General features: G+C 36.1%; 1 protein-coding gene across 2 annotated transcripts in view; it reads left to right on the top strand.

Annotated features, from left to right (window-relative positions):
* Window positions 1–23,494, top strand: part of LOC128243045 (protein arginine N-methyltransferase 5-like) — a 47,918-nt gene that overhangs the window by 21,442 nt on the left and 2,982 nt on the right. Inside the window, exons 5-14 of one of the 2 annotated variants that reach the window (XM_052960535.1) lie at window positions 89–198; window positions 1,282–1,495; window positions 2,572–2,661; window positions 3,209–3,358; window positions 4,776–4,834; window positions 8,827–8,952; window positions 9,347–9,522; window positions 13,929–14,038; window positions 21,720–21,813; window positions 22,615–22,731. In XM_052960535.1, coding sequence (XP_052816495.1) covers window positions 89–198; window positions 1,282–1,495; window positions 2,572–2,661; window positions 3,209–3,358; window positions 4,776–4,834; window positions 8,827–8,952; window positions 9,347–9,522; window positions 13,929–14,038; window positions 21,720–21,813; window positions 22,615–22,731 — 1,246 coding nt within the window. Of the gene's footprint in view, window positions 1–88; window positions 199–1,281; window positions 1,496–2,571; window positions 2,725–3,208; window positions 3,359–4,775; window positions 4,835–8,826; window positions 8,953–9,346; window positions 9,523–13,928; window positions 14,039–21,719; window positions 21,814–22,614; window positions 22,732–23,494 lie in introns of both variants that reach the window. The other variant, XM_052960534.1, reaches the window with a different exon arrangement.

Genomic DNA, 23,494 nt, shown 5'->3' with positions numbered 1-23,494 from the left:
TCAGTGTAAAACAAAAATACTATTATTTTTCTTTTGTTGTTACATTAGAGGTCTTGGTGATCTAGATCTTGTTTGTTGGACATTTTAGCAATTCTGGATGCACGTGCCGACAATGAACAGTGCAGACTGTGTGGAGGACATTGTTGAGGGGGAGGAGAGAGATGGGGGCCGACAGCCCAGTGATGACACGTGGGAATGGTAATGTAAAGCTAGGCTGACTTTTTATACCCCCCAAAACAAAGTTTGGGGGGGGTATACTGGAATCGGGTTGTCCGTCTGTCCGTCTGTCTGTCTGTCTGTCTGTCCGTCTGTCCGTCTGTCCGTCCGTTTTTTTTTTGTCCGGGATTCATCTTTGTCGTTATTGAACAAATCTTTTTCAAACTTTCAGATATTAATGGCCATGATGTAAACTTGCGCCTCTGTGAAATTGGTACGGGTCACATGACCCTGACCAGAGTTATCTCCCCTTGATGTGTTAAAGTAGGCAAAATAAGCCCTGTCCGGGATTCATCTTTGTTATTATTCAACAAATCTTTATCAAACTTTCAGAAATTAATGGCCATGTTGTAAACTTTAGCCTCTGGGAATTTGGTATAGGTCACATGACCCTGACTGGAGTTATCTCCCCTTGTAGGCAAAATTAGCTTTGTCCGGCCTAACTCCAGGGCAAACAACCTAGACATGGAGGGGTGGGGGGTATTCGTTAGCCTATGGCTTACAGTTCTAGTATAGAATTTAGTGCTTGCAGATGCATTACTGACTCATAAAAAAAATCTTGGATTGCAAATCTTTTAAGGCTAATCATGCAAGTAAACGTAAGTATGGGAAGGTATTGCCGAGCTCATGAAATTCAATTTTGCTCTTCAATCCTTCAAAGAAAACAAAAGCACCAAGCAGAAAACACAAACGTTAGTCTGTTGTTCATCAAAATACCTTGACATCTTTTCTTCAAAATGCAGATGAGCTAAAACTATTTGAGGCATTGACATAATCTTATGTCATCAATGTTGTTGTTATGGTTTGATAAAAGTTTGACCAGAACTCAAAAACTTATCAAAAAGATATTCAGATGAAACTAAGTTCACATGTTACCAGTGGCAATAACGATATATGGGTTAATGCAGGGCAGCCAATGACTGACTTTTATATCAGTTTAGTTATGTTCCTTGATTGACTGGGAGAAAAGTATGGGCGTTTGCATCTATAAGCGATGCTCCGGTTTAGTCTTGTTTGATCTAAAACTTGTCATATTTCTGGTTACTGACTTCTTCACTGTAACAGGTGGAACACATTCCGGACCATGTGCGACTCCAATAAACGTATCAGCGTTGCCTTGGAGCTAACAGAAGACCTACCCCCATACTCAAGCCTCCAACGGTGGCTTGCGGAGCCAGTCAAGGCAGTCATCATCTCTACAAGCCTCTTCCTCACTAACAAGAAGGGCTACCCTGTCCTCTCTAAAACACACCAGGGATACCTTCGCAGTCTCTTTAAGGTTACACTCTACACAGTTTTGTGTACTTAACATTTAAAAAAAAAATGTTTAAGGCTTGAGGGGACTAAGCTCTGCAACTGAATTTCTTTAAGAGGAATAAAATGAAAGCTGTGGAAGTTAGGCTTCTAGTTTGATAGTGAGCTTCTAGTTTGATACTAGGCTTCTAGTTTGATGTTAGGGTTCTACTTTGATACTATGCTTCTAGCTCAATACTAGGCTTCTTGTTTGATATTAGGCTTAAAGTTGATATTAGGCTTCTAGTTTGATACAAGGCTTTAGTTTTATATTAGGCTTCTAGTTTGATATATGGCTTCTAGTTTGATACAAGGCTTCTAGTTTTATATTAGGCTTCTAGTTTGATACTAGGCTTCTAGTTTGATACAAGGCTTCTAGTTTGATACTAGGCTTCTAGTTTGATACAAGGCTTCTAGTTTGATACTAGGCTTCTAGTTGATATTAGGCTTCTAGTTTGATACTAGGCTTATAGTTGATACTAGGCTTCTAGTTTGATTTTTGGCTTCTAGTTTGATACAAGGCTTCTAGTTTTATATAAGGCTTCTAGTTTGATATTAGGCTTCTAGTTTAATTTAGGCTTCTTGTTTTATACCAGGCTTCTAGTTTGATATTAGGCTTCTAGTTTGATACTAGGCTTCTAGTTTGATATTAGGCTTCTTGTTTGATAATAGGCTTCTAGTATTATATTAGGCTTCTGGTTTGATACTAGACTTCTAGTTTGATACAAGGCTTCTGGTTTGATACTAGGCTTCTAGTTTGATATTAGGGTTCTAGTTTGATACAAGGCTTCTAGTTTGATACTTGGCTTCTAGTTTGATATTAGGGTTCTAGTTTGATATTAGGCTTCTAGTTTGATACTAAGCTTCTAGTTTGATGTTAGGTATTCTGTTTGAAATTAAAGTAATTTATTGGGATCCAGTTCTAGTTTGTAATATGGCTTAAAGTTTGAAGTTGCAAGTACAGTGTTAAGGTTTTATTAAGTATTCATGTCTTCAAAAGTCAATTTTCTGTAAGTATGCAAACATTGAATGCTGACTGTTGTTTGACATCTGCCTATTTAGCTTGATGTTCAACTGATATTGACCGGTGTTGACCGCCACCCAGAGAAGGGGATCCACTCATACCAGCAGTACCTAGACCACCTCTGGCAGGTAGGAAATAAAGCAGTAGCTTTGGAGACCAAACATGAAATGTACATAGACCACCTCTGGCAGGTAGGAAATATTGTAGATTAGGAAATGCAAACTACTCTCATTGGTGTCTGGTTAGAAGCATACAATTCATAAGTTTTACAGACTAAATGGGGCCATTTCACTCACTTTGATATGCTAAATTAATTTTATTGAAATATAAAATTTCAATGAAAATTATTTAATTGATATACCGGTAACATCCAAATGCGTTTAGATAAAAACAAACTGATATACTTTTAAACAAATTGTTTCTCGGTTGTAATTTTGCGGGAGCACAGCCTTAAATGTTGAGTTGATTAAAAGCATTTGATGTATACACACATATGCTCAAAATTGACATGAAAGTGAATCATATGAAGACAACCTTTGTTTGATAATATAATTTATATTGAATTCAAGTCCAAGTGCATTTGTTTGTCCATGGTTATCAAGTGACTTGTAGATGTAGTTTTAAAAGTTATGAATATTTAATCAGGGTGGTTTGGTGTCATGTAATTTGTTTTAGACACAGCCAACTCCTGACACAGTGACACAGTTTGCGAAGGGATATGAGGATTACCTCCAGTGCCCTCTGCAGCCCCTAATGGACAACCTTGAGTCTCAGACATATGAAATCTTTGAGAAAGACCCCATTAAGTACTCCCAGTATCAGAAGGTTAGATAGAGACATACTTTTTATGATTGAATTACTTATATGGTTTCATGACATTCATATTGCATTGCCTTTTAAGCAAAGCAGACATATAGGGACTACTTTGTATTGAAGAGTAATCCGCATCACACTTTTGTTTTCAATTAATAACTTGCACATTAGTCATGGTCAGTACCGTATTCCCCCGCCTATAAGGCGACCTGCTATATAAGACGACCCGCTAACTTTGCCCATGAAATCTGGTGTTTTTTGTATAGACTCATTTATAAGACAGGGTCAATTTTTAAAGCAAATCAAATTCAGCATTTCAATTTTTCCAAGTCTGTGATATTGTTCAAGCTAAACAGTCAATTATCAACAAAATTTGTTGATTTACTTAAAGAAAATCGCCGATTTTATTGTCAACTATGAGCTCTTAATGTGGAGGTAGGTTAATAATTGAACACAGTTACGCGGTTGAGGATTTATTTTATGTATCTTATTTTTGAACACCCAAATGTTCATTCATATTTGTAGTGAATTCAATTATTTCTGCCATGATTTGAAGGTTCTCAGCCGACGATTATTGATTATTATTTTTCTGATCGTATAGTAATTTCTAACCAGCCTAGACGCAATCGTGGAAGTAAAATGGTTTGACCGATTTAAATAAAAAACACATTGCCACGCGCATTTCATCTCTACACTGCACGTGCTCTGACATCACAAATTACAGTTTCATCTGCAGCCGACACACATGACACATTCCAGTACATGTGTTAATATGTTTGTTTAGATTGCAGCTGATGGATCGTAAGTTTTATTTCGGACATGGTTAAATAACAAGGCGAACAAGATCCAAAATATTTTCAACATAAAGGCAGCAAAAAGTGTCTCCTATGATCAACCACATGTTTGGACCAATAACAAGCGTTTGCCAATAATGAGCGTTATCAAGTGTTCATCATAGTGAAACAAAGCAGATGGTTGCCTTAATCTGATGGTTGTGATATTGCCACTTTTATTGGGGTGTCATCAACAGACAATAAATTGATTCTATCTGAATTTCTTATAGCCTCGCTTATAAAATAGGCCCCCTTCTTTAAGGTTAAAATCGGGGACCCAATTTTACTGTCTTATAAGTGGGGAAATACGGTAGTTGATTGCTATTGATTTTTTTGGTCAGTAGGTCAAAGGTCAAGGTCACAGTGACCTTTACTAGAAAAATGATGGGCACTCCCAACAGATGGTACATTTTATCCTAGAATTTTATTTCATAATGAAGATTTTTGGTTCTTATGGAAAGTAAGTAACCAATTCATTGGTGGTAAAAGCAATTGCATATTCATTCTCAACTAGTTAATTGAATTCAGAAAATGTGTCATTATATGAATTTATCTATCAATTCATGTACTGCATATCATTTTACTTTTCATTACAGGCAGTATATTATGCATTGCTTGATAAAATAAAGCCAGAGGATAAAGAAACTAAATCTGTGTAAGTAAACAAAAAGTATAAAATTTGTGATAGATATACTTAAGGTCTTTGATTTAATGAGATTTTTAACTCATCTGCTTTTTGATGAAAAATATTCCGGTATTTTCACAATCTCGGCTTCATTGTTGGGTATGACTTGTAATGTGTTTAACCCTTTAGCACATAGACAAGTGGCCAGATTACACCTCCCAGTCAATAGCCATCTTACTGATAAGCAGTCCTTATCTGCATAGGTACTTTTCTGGATATTTGAAAATGAGAAAATGAATACAGCAGTATGACCTTAAAATCAATGTTACTCCAAATAATTGTGTCCAAATCTTTTTAATGTGAATTCATTTTTTATAGATAATTAAATTATCTAATAAATGGTGTCAATGATGAACTATTAAATTATTTTATTTCAGCTGTGAATGTATTTTCAAGATGGATTTGTAACATTTCTTTGAAATGTCATAATTGCATTAAATCAAAGGGTAATAAAATGCTGGGATCGATCTAATTTTTATTACCCCTATCATAAAAAAGACCCATCTGGATTAAAAAGCCGACAATTTATGTTCTTGTGTATTAATACACAGAAATATGTCAGGAATATCCGGTGTCATTTAGCTGAGAGATCCAGTCCAAGGTGTCTGTTTAACTTTATTACCCCCTCATAAAATTGTTAACAAAAAAAGAAAGCCGATAAATGATTTTCCGGTATGAATAAAAAGATCTAGATCAAACAAAACGCTTGCACATGACCTATTTTACAGCCAAAACTATGATGGACATTATATAAGCTTCACAGAAAATTTACCCATCATTTTCTCATTTACTAATTGTTTCTTTTGTTTGTAAACAAAATATTACCTTTAAGTAAATATAATCTCAATTGATTTTAATGGTAAACTGAACTGACGATATATATTTAATGATTTACGCATCAATGAATTTGGGGGAAATTCCATACAGTACTTAGCTCGTGGTCTTATTACGTCACAATGGGATATCACACCTGCGATTGGGAGTATAAACACCTTCTCAATTTAGCAGACAATATTTTCAAGGGAAAATCAATACACAAAAGGTTAAACTTTAATTTTATAAACATTCGGGATATTGTTTACAAAAAGAAAGATGCAAAATTGAAATGACCCTATTGAAATATGCGGGCCATGCGTTTACATCCAGTAATGGATACGGTCGGCCAAATGCGTATACATCTGGTAATGAGCTATGTCGGCCTATCTCGTATACATGCGCTAAAGGGTTAACTTATTTTTGTTTTTGCCCTGGCCAGTCAGTCCATTGGTCACACTTGAGAACGCCGAAAAAACAGTTTCTGCTGAGTGAATCTGCTCAATAACTGAAAATCCTTAGTAATAAGTTATCCTGAAGGAACTTCATACTTGGTATGCAAGTTGGTCATGACCAGTTCATAACCTGTAATGATTTTGAGATCAGGTCAAAGGTCAAGGTAGTTGTGACATTCAGATGAAAAAAGATATGTCGGCGGTGACCTAAAGCTGAAAAATTGTTTTCGCTTTATAACTAAAGAATGCTTGCACCCAGGGACTTCATACTTGATTTGCCAGTTGGTCATGACTAGTAGATGACCCCTATTGATTTTCGGATCAAATGAAAATTGATTTAACATCGTACAGTTAGGCACAACTGTCAATATGGCGGCGCCCATAGCGTCAAAAAATAAGTTAGAAAGAATTAGCAAAACTTTGATAGACTTCGTATTTTATAACGATATGTCCGATTGAATCTATCTGTCGACAAGAGACAAAAATGCTGTGACATTTCTATATCCATTATTATGTTATATCGGTGGAAAGAACTTAGTTTTTTATGCAACTTGATTTTTTCAGTGACTTTCAATGTACATGTTAAAGTGTAAAACAGTTTTTTATGTGAATAATGCTGATGTTTGTACTAAATATCTAGAAAAAAATTATTATAAATAAGTTGTTAACTGTCTTTGTGTTTAAATTTGTTGTTTGTTTTAAATGTTTTTTCATGAATAAAAAGTATCAAACTTGAGATGTAAGGGTGTAAAAAGAGCATGTATATAAAGCAGAATCAAGTACGTAAATGCCTTGTAAAGTTACGGCATAAACAATAAAGAATGTAAACATAAACAATAAACAAAGTGTTACTTTGTACCACTTAAGTATTGTAATGTTTCTAAGTTTTGCAAGTTAAGTGAAAATGTGTTAATTACTTTGAAGAAGTTTGCCAAGCTTGAAATGTTTTGTATTTTGCCAAACAATTCAGTTTGTTGCGTTTGTACAGAGATATTTACTTCTAGTCTGTTGCAAAGTTCTAGTTATAGTAGTTTAAGCTGTAGATGTTATGTTTCTGAATTTCTAATAAATTAAAAGAAATGTGCCATTTCTAAAAGATGTCAGTTGATTATTTCTAGCTTCTCTTAAAATCAAATAGTAATTTTTTGGTAGTAATATTATAATGTCTGCCTAGCAGCAAGCAGTAGGAACATGGTGCAACTTATCACTAACGTAACCATTACAATAATATTACCAAAAAATGACTATTTTCTTCCAGACAATCACAGTTTTATCATCCAGAGAAACTAAATATTTGTACTTCCTTGCTGTATGCTAGATATGTACATTGTTACAGAGGTACACTATAATACCAGTCAGTTCTCACAAATGCCAGCTATGTATACACCAGATTGTAATTTAAGTTCTTTACTTTTTCAAAAGATCATTAGAATTTAAGTAAAACAGTCACTTTTAAGACATAAATATCTGAATAGAAAATTATTAAAATAAATAACATTTAACCGATTATTTTTCCGATATATCGCATCGGTTTGCTAACCGATTCCAACCGATAATCAGTTGCAGTTTTCCAACCGATATCCCATCACTAGAGACCATCATATTTTCAAAAAGAGTAATATTTCATTTTGGGTTCCTATTTTAATTCTAAAAATAGAAATGAAGCTTCACAGATGATAGAATACTTGTCTGTCTCCGCCATTAAGCACCTATAGCACACCGATAACAATTCGAATGTGGTCAGAAATAATCGTTCGTTTCCATGAAAATGACCTTTATTTCATTGATGCTCTTGAACCACCTCTGTATATTACATGAACTGACATTGTTCATTGCAGAACTACTGGAATTGTTCATTGCAGAACTACTGGAATAACTTCGTCAACATTTTACGACATACTGCAAATTGGTGGCAAAATTGTAAACATGGAAAACAATGCTCAATTATGGGCCTTGAGAATAATAAAACTTAAAACTTAAAAAGATAAACAATTAAGTTTCTACCCATAGGGTACAATACAAAAGAGCTTGAAAAACCTGAGAAAACAAGTAAACTTAACCCCTGGACCACTAGCAAAATTTTCAGTATTTTTCAAATTATATACTTTCCCCCATGTACTTGGTAAGCAGGTTGGTCATGACCAGTAGATGACCCCTATGTTTGTTAGTCCAAAAGTACAAATTTCATGTCCATCATTGATTATTTCTCACCTATGACAATTGGGTAGACAAGCGCTTTTTCAAAAAGCATTCTCTAGTTATGCCCCCCTTTAAAAAAGAGGGGTATATTGCTTTGCACATGTCGGTCGGTGGGTCCGTCAGTAGACCAAAGCTAGTCCGAGTAATAACTCAACAATTCCATCAAACTTGAAATTTAGGTTTTGGGTGACCAGTTGATGGATTTTGAGGTCATAGAGTCTAAGGTCATGGTCATAACTCATATTTATCATTAAAATTATCATTAAAATTTTGTCATATTGACTTATTCCCTGCTGCTCAGAGGATACATTTTCATCTGAACGTGATTAAAAACTGTACCTACTATCCTCACACTTTGAATGGTCATAATCTTAAAACTGCCTCAAAGGCCCCCAGGGAGGGGGGGGCATAATGTTTGACAAACATCTCTTGTTATAATATTCTTTGGTATGTTACATTTGTAATAGCATGAATTACTCACTTCTCTGCTTTCAGTGTGTTGATGGTAGTTGGGGCGGGTCGAGGGCCACTTGTTCGAGCTTCCCTTGCCGCTAGCAGACAGGCAGATCGAAAAATCAGCAAACTGTACGCTGTTGAGAAGAACCCAAATGCTGTTGTCACGTAAGTTATCATTTTACAACAAGAAATTCATCTGAAGTTTGTAAGATTTTGCGGATAGTTTAAGTTGAAATAGCATAAAAAATATATTCCATATTCATATTGGTGAATGATAGAGATTTCTTAAATAGAATAGCTTTTGTCACATTAAATCAAATAAATCCCACATTTTGACTCTTAAAAAAACAAATAATTCAAGCTTGTAAGGTAAAGCAATCAAAATGTTATTGACGTAGCATTTCATGACATAAGTAAGTCCTCTTTATAATTGAGGTAGTAACTAGTCATTAAGGCAATGTTTGATTTGTTCATGTCATTTTGATATGTTTCTCATGATCTTTTGGGCTCAATGTTTTAGTTCTATATGAAGGTTGCATTGTACTTATTTCCTGTGCAGCTTGGAGAATCTCCGGGACGAGATGTGGGGTGATCAGGTGGAAGTGATTTCATGCGACATGCGCCTCTGGCAGGCTCCTGTCAAGGCAGACATACTTGTTAGTGAGCTCTTGGGCTCGTTTGGGGATAACGAATTGTCACCAGAGTGTTTGGATGGAGCACAGAGGTTCCTCAAGGGTATGGTTTTAAGCTTGTCAGGGTGCAACACTTACTTTTTAGCTCACCATACACAAAGTGCTCAAGGTGAGCTATTGTGATCGGTCTTTGTCTGTCATCCGTCCGTCCGTCCGTCAACAATTGCTTAAAAAACATCTCCTCTGAAACTAACTGGCCAAACTCAATAAAACTTCACAGGAAGCTTGCTTGGGTGTCCCGCTACAAAAATACAACAAGGGGTCCTGATTGATTAACAACAACAACGACAAAATGGCCGTCTTCATGTTTTGCTTTAAAAAAATCTCTGAAACTACTAGGCCAAATTCAATGAAACTTTACAGGTAGCTTCATTGCATGACCCTTTACAAATATAAAACAAGGCATCGTCAGCAGTAAAGATATGTTTAAATTGCAACATTTTTATTAATACTTTATCACCGAGTAGTGGCCCTTTGCTTAGGTGAGCATTGTAGGGCCATAATGGCCCTCTTGTTTATTAAGTGACTCGCTCGAGCACCCACCTAGAGTACTGGGTGACCCGTAAATGAATGAGGGTTTCCACCAAAAATCTGACATTCCCAGAACCACAGAACTCAATTCCACATCGCAAAAACATGTTCAAAATTATTATCAGTTGCGTTAAAATCCGGTCATATGACCTTGTGTTTATTTTATTGTTTTTACTTTTTGTTTTCATGGTACTTTTAAATCAAAATGTAATTTCTTTTAGATCACTCACAAAATTAAACGGTTACAGTTTGCTTTAACTGCACGGTTACTATATTATTCACCACAGATGTATCAAATTCAATAAATGTAGCTTCCCTGTGGTAATGGAGCCTGGAGACTGGGGTTTTAGTTAACACAATTACAAAGGGATGACGTCATTTTAGTCTCAATGCAAGTCTGTAAGCAGAAATCCCCTGTACAGTAAACACAGGAACACTGTTTTTATTGATTGTTTGGAATTTCAGTTTAAAGAAATACATTTTTTATGGTGACCTGGCGGATACTCAAGCTGTTTGATTTTGGTGATCATCTCAAAAAGCAGTGAGTCTTGGGTTACCGTTAGTGTCATGCGGTGCTTGTCTGTTTTTCAAGGACAAGGCAAGATATTGTCATAGCTTAGTCCTTGTTGATGGCAATGTTCAAGTTGTGCACTTAAATGGACTGAGAAAAACAACAGACAATCTTTGGGATCCGCAAGCAGTATTGAAATGATAGTAAAATCTGATCTTTGTTTATGATTGAGGTATTTTACAGTTATATTGGATTACTTTTATCATAATATGACAATTTTTACCAAATAATGTCATATTGCTATGATAGAGAAATAAACTACCCAAATTTTAGATTTAAAGATTGGTAATTATGCCCCCGAAGGTGGGCATATTAAAAGCACCGTCCGTCCGTCCGTCCGTCCGTCCGCTCTGTAACTTTCCCTTGTATGGACAGATTTTAAAATAACTTGCCACATGTGTTCCACATACCAAGACGATGTGTGGCGTGCAAGACTCGTGTCCCTACCTCAAAGGTCAAGGTCACACTTAGTGTTTATTCACAATGGAGTGCTGCATATAAGGACATAGAGTATAGGTTGTCGTGTCCGGGCTGTAACTTTCTCTTGTATGGACAGATTTTAAAATAACTTGCCACATGTGTACCACATACCAAGAGGACGTGTCACGTGCAAGACCCGTGTCCCTACCTCAAAGGTCAAGGTCACACTTAGTGTTTATTCACAATGGAGTGCTGCATATAAGGACATAGAGTATAGGTTGTCGTGTCCGGGCTGTAACTTTCTCTTGTATGGACAGATTTTAAAATAACTTGCCACATGTGTTCCACATACCAAGACGACGTGTCGCGTGCAAGACCCGTGTCCCTACCTCAAAGGTCAAGGTCACACTTAGTGTTTATTTACAATGGAGTGCTGCATATAAGGACATAGAGTATAGGTTGTCGTGTCCGGGCTGTAACTTTCTCTTGTATGGACAGATTTTAAAATAACTTGCCAAATGTGTTCCACATACCAAGACGACGTGTCGCGTGCAAAACCCGTGTCCCTACCTCAAAGGTCAAGGTCACACTTAGAGTTTATTTACAATGGAGTGCTGCATATAAGGACATAGAGTATAGGTTGTCGTGTCCGGGCTGTAACTTTCCCTTGTATGGACAGATTTTAAAATAACTTGCCACATGTGTTCCACATACCAAGACGACGTGTCGCCTGCAAGACCCGTGTCCCTACCTCAAAGGTCAAGGTCACACTTAGTGTTTATTCACAATGGAGTGCTGCATATAAGGACATAGAGTATAGGTTGTCGTGTCCGGGCTGTAACTTTCTCTTGTATGGACAGATTTTAAATTAACTTGCCACATGTGTTCCACATACCAAGACGACGTGTCGTGTGCAAGACCCGTGTCCCTGCCTCAAAGGTCAAGGTCACACATAGTGTTTATTCACAATGGAGTGCTGCATATAAGGACATAGAGTATAGGTTGTCGTGTCCGGGCTGTAACTTTCCCTTGTATGGACAGATTTAAAAAAAACTTGACACATGTGTTCCACATACCAAGACGACGTGTCGCGTGCAAGACCCGTGTCCCTACCTCAAAGGTCAAGGTCACACTTAGTGTTTATTCACAATGGAGTGCTGCATATAAGGACATAGAGTTTAGGTTGTCGTGTCAGGGCTGTTACTTTCTCTTGTATGGACAGATTTTAAAATCACTTGCTACATGTGTTCCACATACGAAGACAACGTGTCGTGTGCAAGACCCATGTCCCTACCTCTAAGGTGAAAGATACACTAAGTGTTAATTCACAAGGGAATTCTGAATATAAGGACATAACAATGTAGGTTGTCAAGTATGGGTGGTATTTTTTTATGTTCAGAGGCAATTTAAAATAACTTGCCATATGTATTTGACACGTAAAGGCAAGATAAACTTTTCATGTACTGACCTTGTTCGTAGGTCAATGTCACATTCGGGGGCATTCGTCACATACTGTGACAGCTCTTGTTAAAATTATTTGTTCTACGGATTTTGTCCAAAAAAAGTAGGAGCGAGCGAGCAGAAAAAAACACACAAACAAACACTATTTTTCTAAATCTAAGGCAAATCTGAGGCGAGCGCAAAGAGATAAAATAAATGTACATTTCTTACCAAATATATCATACAATTATGTCAAAAAATGCTTTTTAATTGCAAAAAAAGGTTCTCAGTTATAAATGAAAAGGTTTTGATTGTATCACATGAAGATCCGTCTCAATATTTAATAAATGGCAGTAAGATCCAATGCTTTACTTTTAACTTTCATTGCATCAGCAATTTAAACGTGGATATATTGTAAAGACAGCATTCCTCAAAGTAACATGCAATTATTCGAAGACCAAAGAGAACAACCATTGTATTCATTCCGTTCTAATCTAACTTAAAAATAACATGGCAGCCTCCATAGCTTTAATGCCCGTAAAAAACGGCCACTTTAATAACCGGCCACTTTATTACTAATCGATCACAGAAAATAAGTGGTATAAGAACAAAGAATTGAGAAAATTAAAACAGTCATTTTACTTATAAAAGATTTTATTTTCTGATTTTACTGATGTTATTATAAAACTGTATGTGTAAAAACAGACTGTTTCTAAAACATTTACACATCCTACTTTTATATCTGTTTTTAAAACTTATGAGTATAAAAGATTATAAATACTAAGGAATGCATTTTAGAATTTAAAAAAACAACTCCTGAAAACATGTTTAATGGTTGTGAGTCGTGTGTCTGTGTATTTGAATATAAGCTTTGCACTCAAAATCTGATTTAGTTATTATTTAGCACTAAATTTTGAGTACAAAACAATGAATATCTTAAAACACACATAAATAATTATTTCCTTTGACGCTGTGAAACTGCTGTTGTTTACTGAAGACTATAATCCATTGACAATGACACTGGTTTTCACTTAAAATGTGTATTTTACATTACGAAAACTGAAAGTAGTCTGAAAAATAATACCAGAAAGGAATAACAACAGCGCATCCTGCAAAATATTCCCAACAAAAAAGACTGTCAACAAATATCAGCTGTTTTGCGGTTACCCGGACCTGATTTTGTCCTGACATGAGGAAAGTTTGCTCGAGAAGAAAGTGTAAAGCATGGAAAGACCTTCAAAAAAAGGCAAAGTTGATGTGCAGGTTTAAATTCTAAGTAAAAGAAACATAGAAAATAGTGAAAATTCAGAAGTAAACAAAAAATAATCCTCGCAGCCATATAATTTGTGCAGGCGCAATTTTTTTAATTTTTTTTTTTCGAATTTTAGGTGCGGCAAATCCGAAGAATGAATTATCAGTTTGTTGTGGCCTTAGTACTTTTTATGTTTTGGTAATGTAAATTATGTTCCACGTTTCTGTTATTACAGAGGATGGTATCAGCATCCCGTGTGAGTACACATCATACCTGGCGCCCCTACAATCATCCAAACTGTACAATGAGGTCCGCACAACAAAGGACAAAGACAAACCACTAGAAGTAATTAGCTACTGTAATGCTGCGATAGCTCAAGGACGCCCTAAAACCTCAAGCTATCTGAGGTTTCGCTTTATCCCAAGTTTCTATTTTAGTCCTTTAACCCTATAGCACATAGGCAAGTGGCCAGATTACAGCTCCCAGTCAATATCCAACTTACTGATAAGCAGTACTTATCTGTAAAGGCATTTTAGGGGTATTGAAAAAGAGCAAATTTATACAGCAGTATGACTCCCAATAATTGTGGCCAAATCTTTTTTATGTGAATATATTTTTTACAGATAATTCAATACCCAAAAGGCTAAGCTTTACTTTTGTAAACATCCGGGATATTGTTTACAAAAAGAAAGATGCAAAATTGAAATATTTATATGACCCTATTGAAATATGCGGGCAATGCGTTTACATCCAGTAGTCAATAGAGTCGGCCAGATGCGTATACATCTGCCAATGGGCAATGTCGGCCTATCTTGTATACATGCGCTTAAGGGTTAAGAAATGCCTTATTCTACTTCCACGATTGGTTTGAACCTGACCTTGATGGTCTTCGTGTCAAATTTCCACCTCTTGGTCGCTTTCCAGTAAAGGGTGTGAGTTGGAGTGTTGGTGTCTTTTGACCAGAGGCCGAAAAGTGAGAATACAAATGTCCTTATCATTTAATATCAGTGATGCGTTAGCGTTGATTATTGGTTTTCACACCCATCATTAATTTTCCTTGTGTCTGTCATTGCAAATTTTAACCACTTAGATATTGTCAAGATATTAAGCTCAAACTTTCTTTACTTGCTCACAGTTATAATACGTTAATTTTTATGCCCCCGAAGGTGGGCATATTAAAATCACACCGTCCGTCTGTCCGTCCGTCCGTCCGTCCGGCTCTATAACTTTCCCTTGTATGGACAGATTTTCAAATAACTTGCCACATGTGTTCCACATACCAAGACGACGTGTGGCGTGCAAGACTCGTGTCCCTACCTCAAAGGTCAAGGTCACACTTAGTGTTTATTCACAATGGAGTGCTGCATATAAGGACATAGAGTATAGGTTGTTGTGTCCGGGCTGTAACTTTCCCTTGTATGGACAGATTTTAAAATAACTTGCCAAATGTGTTCCACATACCAAGACGACGTGACGCGTGCAAGACCTGTGTCCCTACCTCAAAGGTCAAGGTCACACTTAGTGTTTATTCACAATGGAGTGCTGCATATAAGGACATAGAGTATAGGTTGTCGTGTCTGGGCTGTAACTTTCTCTTGTATGGACAGATTTTACAATAACTTGTCACATGTGTTCCACATACCAAGACGACGTGTTGCGTGCAAGACTCGTGTCCCTACCTCAAAGGTTACGGTCACACTTAGTGTTTATTTACAATGGAGTGCTGCATATAAGGACATAGAGTATAGGTTGTCGTGTCCGGGCTGTAACTTTCTCTTGTATGGACAGATTTTAAAATAACTTGCCACATGTGTTTCACATACCAAGACGACGTGACGCGTGCAAGACCCGTGTCCCTACCTCAACGGTCAAGGTCACCCTTAGTGTTTATTTACAATGGAGTGCTGCATATAAGGACATAGAGTATAGGTTGTCGTGTCCGGGCTGTAACTTTCTATTGTATGGACAGATTTTAAAATAACTTGCCACATGTGTTCCACATACCAAGACGACGTGTCGCGTGCAAGACCCGTGTCCCTACCTCAAAGGTCAAGGTCACACTTAGTGTTTATTCACAATGGAGTGCTGCATATAAGGACATAGAGTATAGGTTGTCGTGTCCGGGCTGTTACTTTCTCTTGTATGGACAGATTTTAAAATAACTTGCCACATGTGTTCCACATACCAAGACAACGTGTCGCGTGCAAGACCCGTGTCCCTGCCTCAAAGGTCAAGGTCACACATAGTGTTTATTCACAATGAATTGCTGCATATAAGGACATAGAGTATAGGTTGTCGTGTCCGGGCTGTAACTTTCCCTTGTATGGACAGATTTTAAAATAACTTGCCAAATGTGTTCCACATACCAAGACGACGTGTCGCGTGCAAGACCCGTGTCCCTACCTCAAAGGTCAAGGTCACACTTAGTGTTTATTCACAATGGAGTGCTGCATATAAGGACATAGAGTTTAGGTTGTCGTGTCAGGGCTGTTACTTTCCCTTGTATGGACAGATTTTAAAATCACTTGCTACATGTGTTCCACATACCAAGACGACGTGTCGTGTGCAAGACCCATGTCCCTACCTCTAAGGTGAAAGATACACTAAGTGTTTATTCACAAGGGAATTCTGAATATAAGGACATAACAGTGTAGGTTGTCAAGTATGGGTGGTATTTTTTTATGTTCAGAGGCAATTTAAAATAACTTGCCATATGTATTTGACACGTAAAGGCAAGATAAACTTTTCATGTACTGACCTTGTTCGTAGGTCAATGTCACATTCATATATTCATTCCATTCTCTCGATTAGTCTGAAAGTCATCATTGCTGATAGGCAGCAGATTTTGTATCCAATTTGTAATGGAATGTAAGCCCATTAAATTGTCTCTGAAACATATATTTCTAGGAAAGTATTTTGTTATGCAAGTGAGTGCTTTTATTATGCAATATGACAGTGACAGCATCTCATAAAAATATAGTTGAAGCTTTGGAAAAAGGGGTAAACAAGTTGAATTGGCACACAAGCCATAGCGCTATGGCGATGATGAAAATCCTCGGTTTGTAACCCAAATCCCCTGGAATTCTGGACAAAATCCCCTGGGGAGCCTTCCAAAAATATGGCATGTATGGAAATATTAACTTTCCATTCCTGCTCAAAGTATTAATATTAAAGCTTTTTCTAACAGGTTATGTAACTTATGCTTAAATTTTGTCAAATTTATGGCCCTTTGTGTAATTAGAAATTCTGAGCTGTTGATATTGGGTATATCATTGAAGCATGTGTCATCTCTGTATGAATTAAACTTCAAAGTAGTAGTAGATGTTATTTGTTTACAGGAAACACATTATACAGAAAAGGACAAAACGTTTAAACTGAGGGGTTATCAACAACCTATTAACAAAATTATGTATATGTTCCTGAAACGAAATTTAATAACATAAATACATATAAACACATATTCAAAAACTTAGGACACATCACCTTAATTGTAAGAGACTTTAACTTAAAGCACATTTGCTGGAACCCCGCAGGAGACTTCAGGTATGACGGCGAGGCTGATGACTTGCTCACATTTATAAATGACAATAATAAAAATTTCTTAAATGATGGACAATTAACGAGAGTATTCGAAAAACAAAACGAAGCAGACAGTGCTATTGACTTGTCACTCATCTGATCACATCTCCACTCCTCTAGTAAATTCTATGTATTAAATAACACTTTTGGTAGTGACCATCTTACCATTACTAACGTCAATTAAATATTCAACAAATAAAACAACAGTAAATATTACAAAAAAATGGAAAACAGAAAAAGCCTCAACTGAATCATGGAACAAATTTCAACAACATTGTCATACCGAACTAAACTATGATATAACTGAATATGATATACAACATAACTTTAATCATTTTTATGAGAAACAAAATACTGAAATCCAAACTAAAAAATGAAAAAGTAAAAAAATAGTGCCATGGTGGAACAGAACATGTGACAATAATATAAGATTAAGAGAAAAATGTAGGAAAATTTATAAAAAAAGACCCAACTTCTATTAAACATGAAAACTGGCAATTGGCCAGGCTAAAAGCAAAAGAAACAATACAACATGCAAAAAAGCAAGGATGGCAAAATTTCTGCTCAAAAATAACTCACAAAACAAACTCTAAAGAACTTTGGGACTTTGTAAGAAAAGTAAAAGGAACTCCATTGCCCGATGAACCACCATTTAAAATAGGCGACAAGGTAAAATATGATCCAAAAGATAAGGCAGACATCTTAGTGAAACATTATGAAAAAATCAGTACCGATAAAGAATGTACTCAACACTTCTTTGATATAAGAAATAGGACCAACAATATTATAAATGAGGTAATCAACGCAGAACCCCTCAGGGAAGATATTGAGTATAATGCAGATTTCAGTATGATTGAACTCAACAGGGCACTAGCTAATTGTAAAAGTGGCGCACCTGGTAAAGATGGGATACATTATGAAATTCTTAAAAAATTACCAACACCGGCAAAACAAACCCTTCTATGCCTCTTTAACCAATCCTGGAAATCAGGTTCAACACCAGAGTCATGGAGTGAGGCCGTAATCATCCCTATCCTGAAACCAAATAAACCTAAATATGATCCCGCATCATACCGGCCAATCTCACTTACATCAACTTTCACTAAATTAATGCAAAAAATGATTAAACCTAGGTAATTTTACTTTCTTGAAACAAACAAACTGATATCAAAATTTTAATCAAGTTGCAGAGCCAATCATTCGTGTGAAGACAATCTAGTCAGACTAGAGCATGATTGTAAAAGAGCACAACTTGACAACAAATACCTAGTAGCAGTATTTTTGGACCTAAGCTCAGCATTTGACAAACTATGGGGTCAAGGAGCTCTAACATACCTACATGTACATAAAATAGGAATAAGAGGTAAAATGCTCACTTGGATAAATGCATTTATTAAATCCAGGAAAATAAAAGTATTACTAAAAGGGGAGTACTCAGAAACCATAGAAACAGTTAATGGCTGTCCACAGGGCAGTGTCTTATCACCATTCATATTCTCACTTTTCATGAATACATTGAGAGACACAATTGAAAAAAGCAACTCAGAAATCTAAAACCCTGCCTACCAAAGTGACCTATCTCAGTTTGAAGATGATGGGGCGATATGGACAGTTTCTAAAAAAACTGAAATAGCAGTTAAAAACATCCAACATACTCTTAATAACATTGAGACCTGGAGTGAAAACCTCAGATTTAAAATAAAACCCAGTAAAATGCAGGTACACAAACAGAGAGTAAAACATCCAGAATGCGCTACAAGCTTCCCACAGCTAAAGCTATGTAATCAAACATTAACGTACAACGAAAAAGCTACATTCAGGACTAACTTTCGATAAATACCTAAAATGGGACATCCACATAAACTCACTCATTGCCCGATGTGAAAAGGATCTTAACCTCCTTAGAACTATCAAAAGAAAGGAATGGGGGACAGACAAAAAGTGTCTTTATACAATCTATCAATCACTTATCCAATCAAAACTAGACTATGGAAGTATAGTTTATAACTCTGCTACAGATGACAAATTAAAAAAACTACAAATCATACAAAATAAAGCTTTAAGGATAGTAACAGGCGCTTATTGAAGTACACGTACAATAGCACTGCAAGCAGAATGTGGTGAACTCCCTCTGAACTACCAAAGAGAAATAAATATGTTAAAATATTGGGTTAGATCATCATGTCAAGGAGATGACCTACCAATCAATAACAAATATAACATTGACCCTATCTTTGAACACAAAGCCAACAAACTAAAACACTTTAAAATTCCATACAGCCAGAAAGTACAACGACTAGTGGAAGCATGTTATCTCACAAAAGATAAAATAGCCCAACCTCATTTCTTAAACCTAATCAATAAACGAGAACTCAATATAGACCTATCCTTAACAAAAGACAAGAAAGAGAACCCTAACATTAACCATCAAATAGTAAATTATCATATAAATAGCAAATATAACAACTCATGGCAGGTCTTCATGGATGGAAGCAAAGACCCTACTCTCCATCTGGCTGAGGCCGGAGTCATAGGCTTTCCTCAAAATAGCAACCCCCTTTATATATATATATAAACAAAAAAACAGCATGTAAATGTACATGAACATTTAAGAAAACAATCAGAAAAAATAAATCGAGTTAAAGTAAAAAAAAAAAAAAAATGTCAATGCACTCTTTGGTCTTGAAGAAGTTTTAGAATTTAAATAGTGAGGCAACTCGGAATTCAACAACAAAAAGGTCAGTTCACATAATTATATATGTATGCAGACTGGACGAAACGTCCTGTTCTCAGAACACTTTCTTTCCAATGAATATCCCACAAAACGGTGGGAATAAAACTCCTCCTTTGGCCACAAAAATATGTTTCAGTCACACTTGGGGATGTAACGGGGTCAAGCCATAATGCAGCCATAGGGCGCGGGCAGACCTTTATGAACCTAACAACAACAACTTTCATGGGATTGCACTTGGGGCCCCTAGGGTAAAGGTCACTGTTACTAAAAATATTAAACAGTTGGTACTGAATGACTTTAGTTAGGGTTGACATATTGGGACCAAACTTGGAAAATAGGAAGAGTTTATTAAAATGTCATGGGATTGCGTTTGGGACCCCTAGGGTCAATATCAAGGTTAATGTTACTAAAAAATAGAAAAATGGTTGGTATTGAAAAACTTAGGAATGACATATTGTGACCGAATTTGGTATTTTGGACGAGTTGTGGAGACCTTTTTGGGGGTTCTGTTTGGAGCCCGTAGGGTCAAGGCCATTGTTATCAAAAACAGAAAAATGGTTGAAATTAAATAAGGGTTAGGGTTGACATATTGTAACCAAACATGGTATGTAGGAAGAGTTTATTGAGGACTTTCATGGGGTTGCAGTTTAGATCCCTAGGGTCAAGCTCACTGTTAATAAAAATAGAAAAACAGTTGAAAATGAATTTCAAAACAATGTTCCTCAGTCAATCTTTATAAACCTGATTTGGTAGCATTGCAGAGTTTCTTCTTTATTTATTTCATTAATAAACAGTTAAATAAAAGATATATATAGATCCATTCCATGAGGAATAATTACAATGTGTTACTTTTGTTATTTACCAGATTTTCACAAAGTGAAACCTTTATTAGATTGACAAACGTAGTTGTTCGGGTGGGCGCGCTTCCGGGTGGCTGGGTGGTGTCAAACTCACCAAACTCCTATGAAACTGAATAACTTCAGTAAGGGTTGACACATCTTGACCAAACTTGGTCTATAGGAAGTATTTATGGATACCTTTCATGGGATTGTGTTTGGGGTCCTTAGGGTCAAGGTCACGGTTACTAAAAATAGAAAAACAGTTGAAACTAAATAACTTAAGTTAGGGTTGTCATATCTTGACCAAACTTGGTCTATAGGAAGAGCATATGGATACCTTTCATGGGTTTGCATTTTGGGGCCCTAGGGTCAAGGTCAAGGTCACTGTTACTAAAAATAGAAAAACAGTTGAAACTGAATAACTTTAGTCAGGGTCCACATATCTTGACTAAACTTGGTCTATAGGAAGAGTTTATGGATACCTTTCATGGGATTGCATTTGGGGTCTCTAGAGTCAAGGCCAAGGTCACTTTACTAAAAATAGAAAAACGGTTGAAACTGAATGACTTTAGTTAGGGTTGACATATCTTGACCCAACTTGGTATAAAGGAAGAGTTTATGGATACCTTTCATGCGATTGCGTTTGGGGTCCATATGGTCAAGGTCACTGTTACTAAAAATAGAAAAACAGACACAGGCTGAAGTTCTTCTGTCAATCGTTGAAAACTGGGTTTCGTCGCATTGCGGCATTACTTTTCCTAAATATTTACTAGCACGAACAAATTATGATGATTTAGCATACTTAAAAAGAATCTTTATAGAATATCTAAAGATTTTCATATATTTATTTATATCATCATTCCTATAATTGCAGTCCAACTTTGAGATGCCGTATGTTGTCCGCCTTCACAATTGTCAGATCCTGGACAACCCAAAACCTGTGTTTCAATTTCATCATCCAAATAGAGGTATTCTTCCCATAACAAATATCCACTTCTGATGTTAACAACCACTAGCAGTTGACCTGATGCTGAGCAGCCGCGATTTGGGTATTCATTGTTGTGATAAAAATTACTAAAAAAAGCTATACGGAAGCTCTGGGTAAACAGAAGAGCATAGATAGAATTGGATTCAATATAGGTTCTTATGTAATATCATCTTACTTATTTACTGAAGCCTGGGGCAGTGTTTACGAACCGTCTGAAGTCTGAGTCCAGACCCTAGACTTAATATGGCAAAACTTCATTTAATTGTAACTTCCCTTCTAGCAAAGCATTGATGTGAAATTTACTGAAATATATTACTATTTTGATGTTTTATCAGTTACACATTTGTAAAAGAAATGGAATAAATATGACTTTTTGTTCTTTCATAAAAAAGCTTTTCTGAGCTCTTGACTTGGACTTGAGACTGTTCGTAATCATGGCCTCAGATGTGTTTACGGTCTTGTGACTAATGCTGAAAAAAGAAATCCCATCTGCAACAGAAACACATGAAATATACTTAAAATCTGATTTCAGCATCATGTTAGACTGGTGACACTAGAGTGGCAGGATCAGTTATAACCTGTCTAGTACCATCAGCTTACTGAGCCATCTTAACATTGACAGCACAATATTTTGTTAAAATTAGCAAAGTAATTAGTATCTTGTAATGTATAAGGCATTTTTTAAACCATATACATGAGGGCTATAAAAGCTTTTCATAGCTAATGCTTCTTTTTCATCAGTGAGGCAATATAAATATAACCTTTATTTTCACTGTTTCAGATGAGGTGATAGACAACAGTCGTTTCCTGAGTCTTGAGTTTAACATTGAGAATACAGCCATACTACACGGGTTTGCTGGATACTTCGATGCTAGACTTTTCGGCGATGTTTACCTCAGTGAGTTATACTTTTGTTTATACTTTTGTTTAATCTTTTCTTAATGCCTGAATGTTTTTATTAATTTAAACAGGTTGTCATGGTATAAATAGTACAGATGTGAAACTTCTCAGTTCATGTATTTTTCCATGATATGAAATTCCTCAGTTCCAGACAGAAAAGTTCAGAAAAAGTCTCGATCATTTGGACCTGATATTTTGTTGGTCCGAAAGAAAAATTGCCGGTCCGACAATTTTTGTTTGAAAACTTGCTTTTTCAAAGCCTTAGTTGCTTAATTTACATTTACAATAAATAAAAACGTACTAAGATATTAACCAGTTCAACTTGAACACAAATAACAGTTCACAGAGCTTCATTTGCCAGGTTTTGCCTCGGAATAAAAAGTTTTAAGGTAGCCATTTTTTGACACTCGCACTTAATTGTAATGCAAATTCTGAATGGTTGATTGTTGGCAATGTGTATTTTTCGGACCGTACTGGTACCGGTTTTGTAATAGAATAACATGTTCCAAAGGATAAGAATATTGTTTGGAACATCTGAAACTATCATTTAAAATATTCCAATGTTCATGACAAAAGAAAATCATTTTAACGTTTTAAAATATCCACAATTTATAAACAGTAGTAAACATTATTTGGTAATGTATTGCAAAGGGAGGCAAATGCTGCATGGTGTTTGACTAAGTGCAGTAAGCATTCCGACATTTACACTACCAAAAACGACATCAGATTTGTAAACAAATGTTTATTTGTCAATATTATTG

The sequence above is a fragment of the Mya arenaria genome, chromosome 8 (assembly GCF_026914265.1).
Source record: "Mya arenaria isolate MELC-2E11 chromosome 8, ASM2691426v1".
Lineage (NCBI taxonomy): Eukaryota > Metazoa > Mollusca > Bivalvia > Myida > Myidae > Mya > Mya arenaria.
The sequence above is the reverse complement of the archived record's forward strand: the minus strand, read 5'-3'. Positions and strand labels throughout refer to the sequence as shown.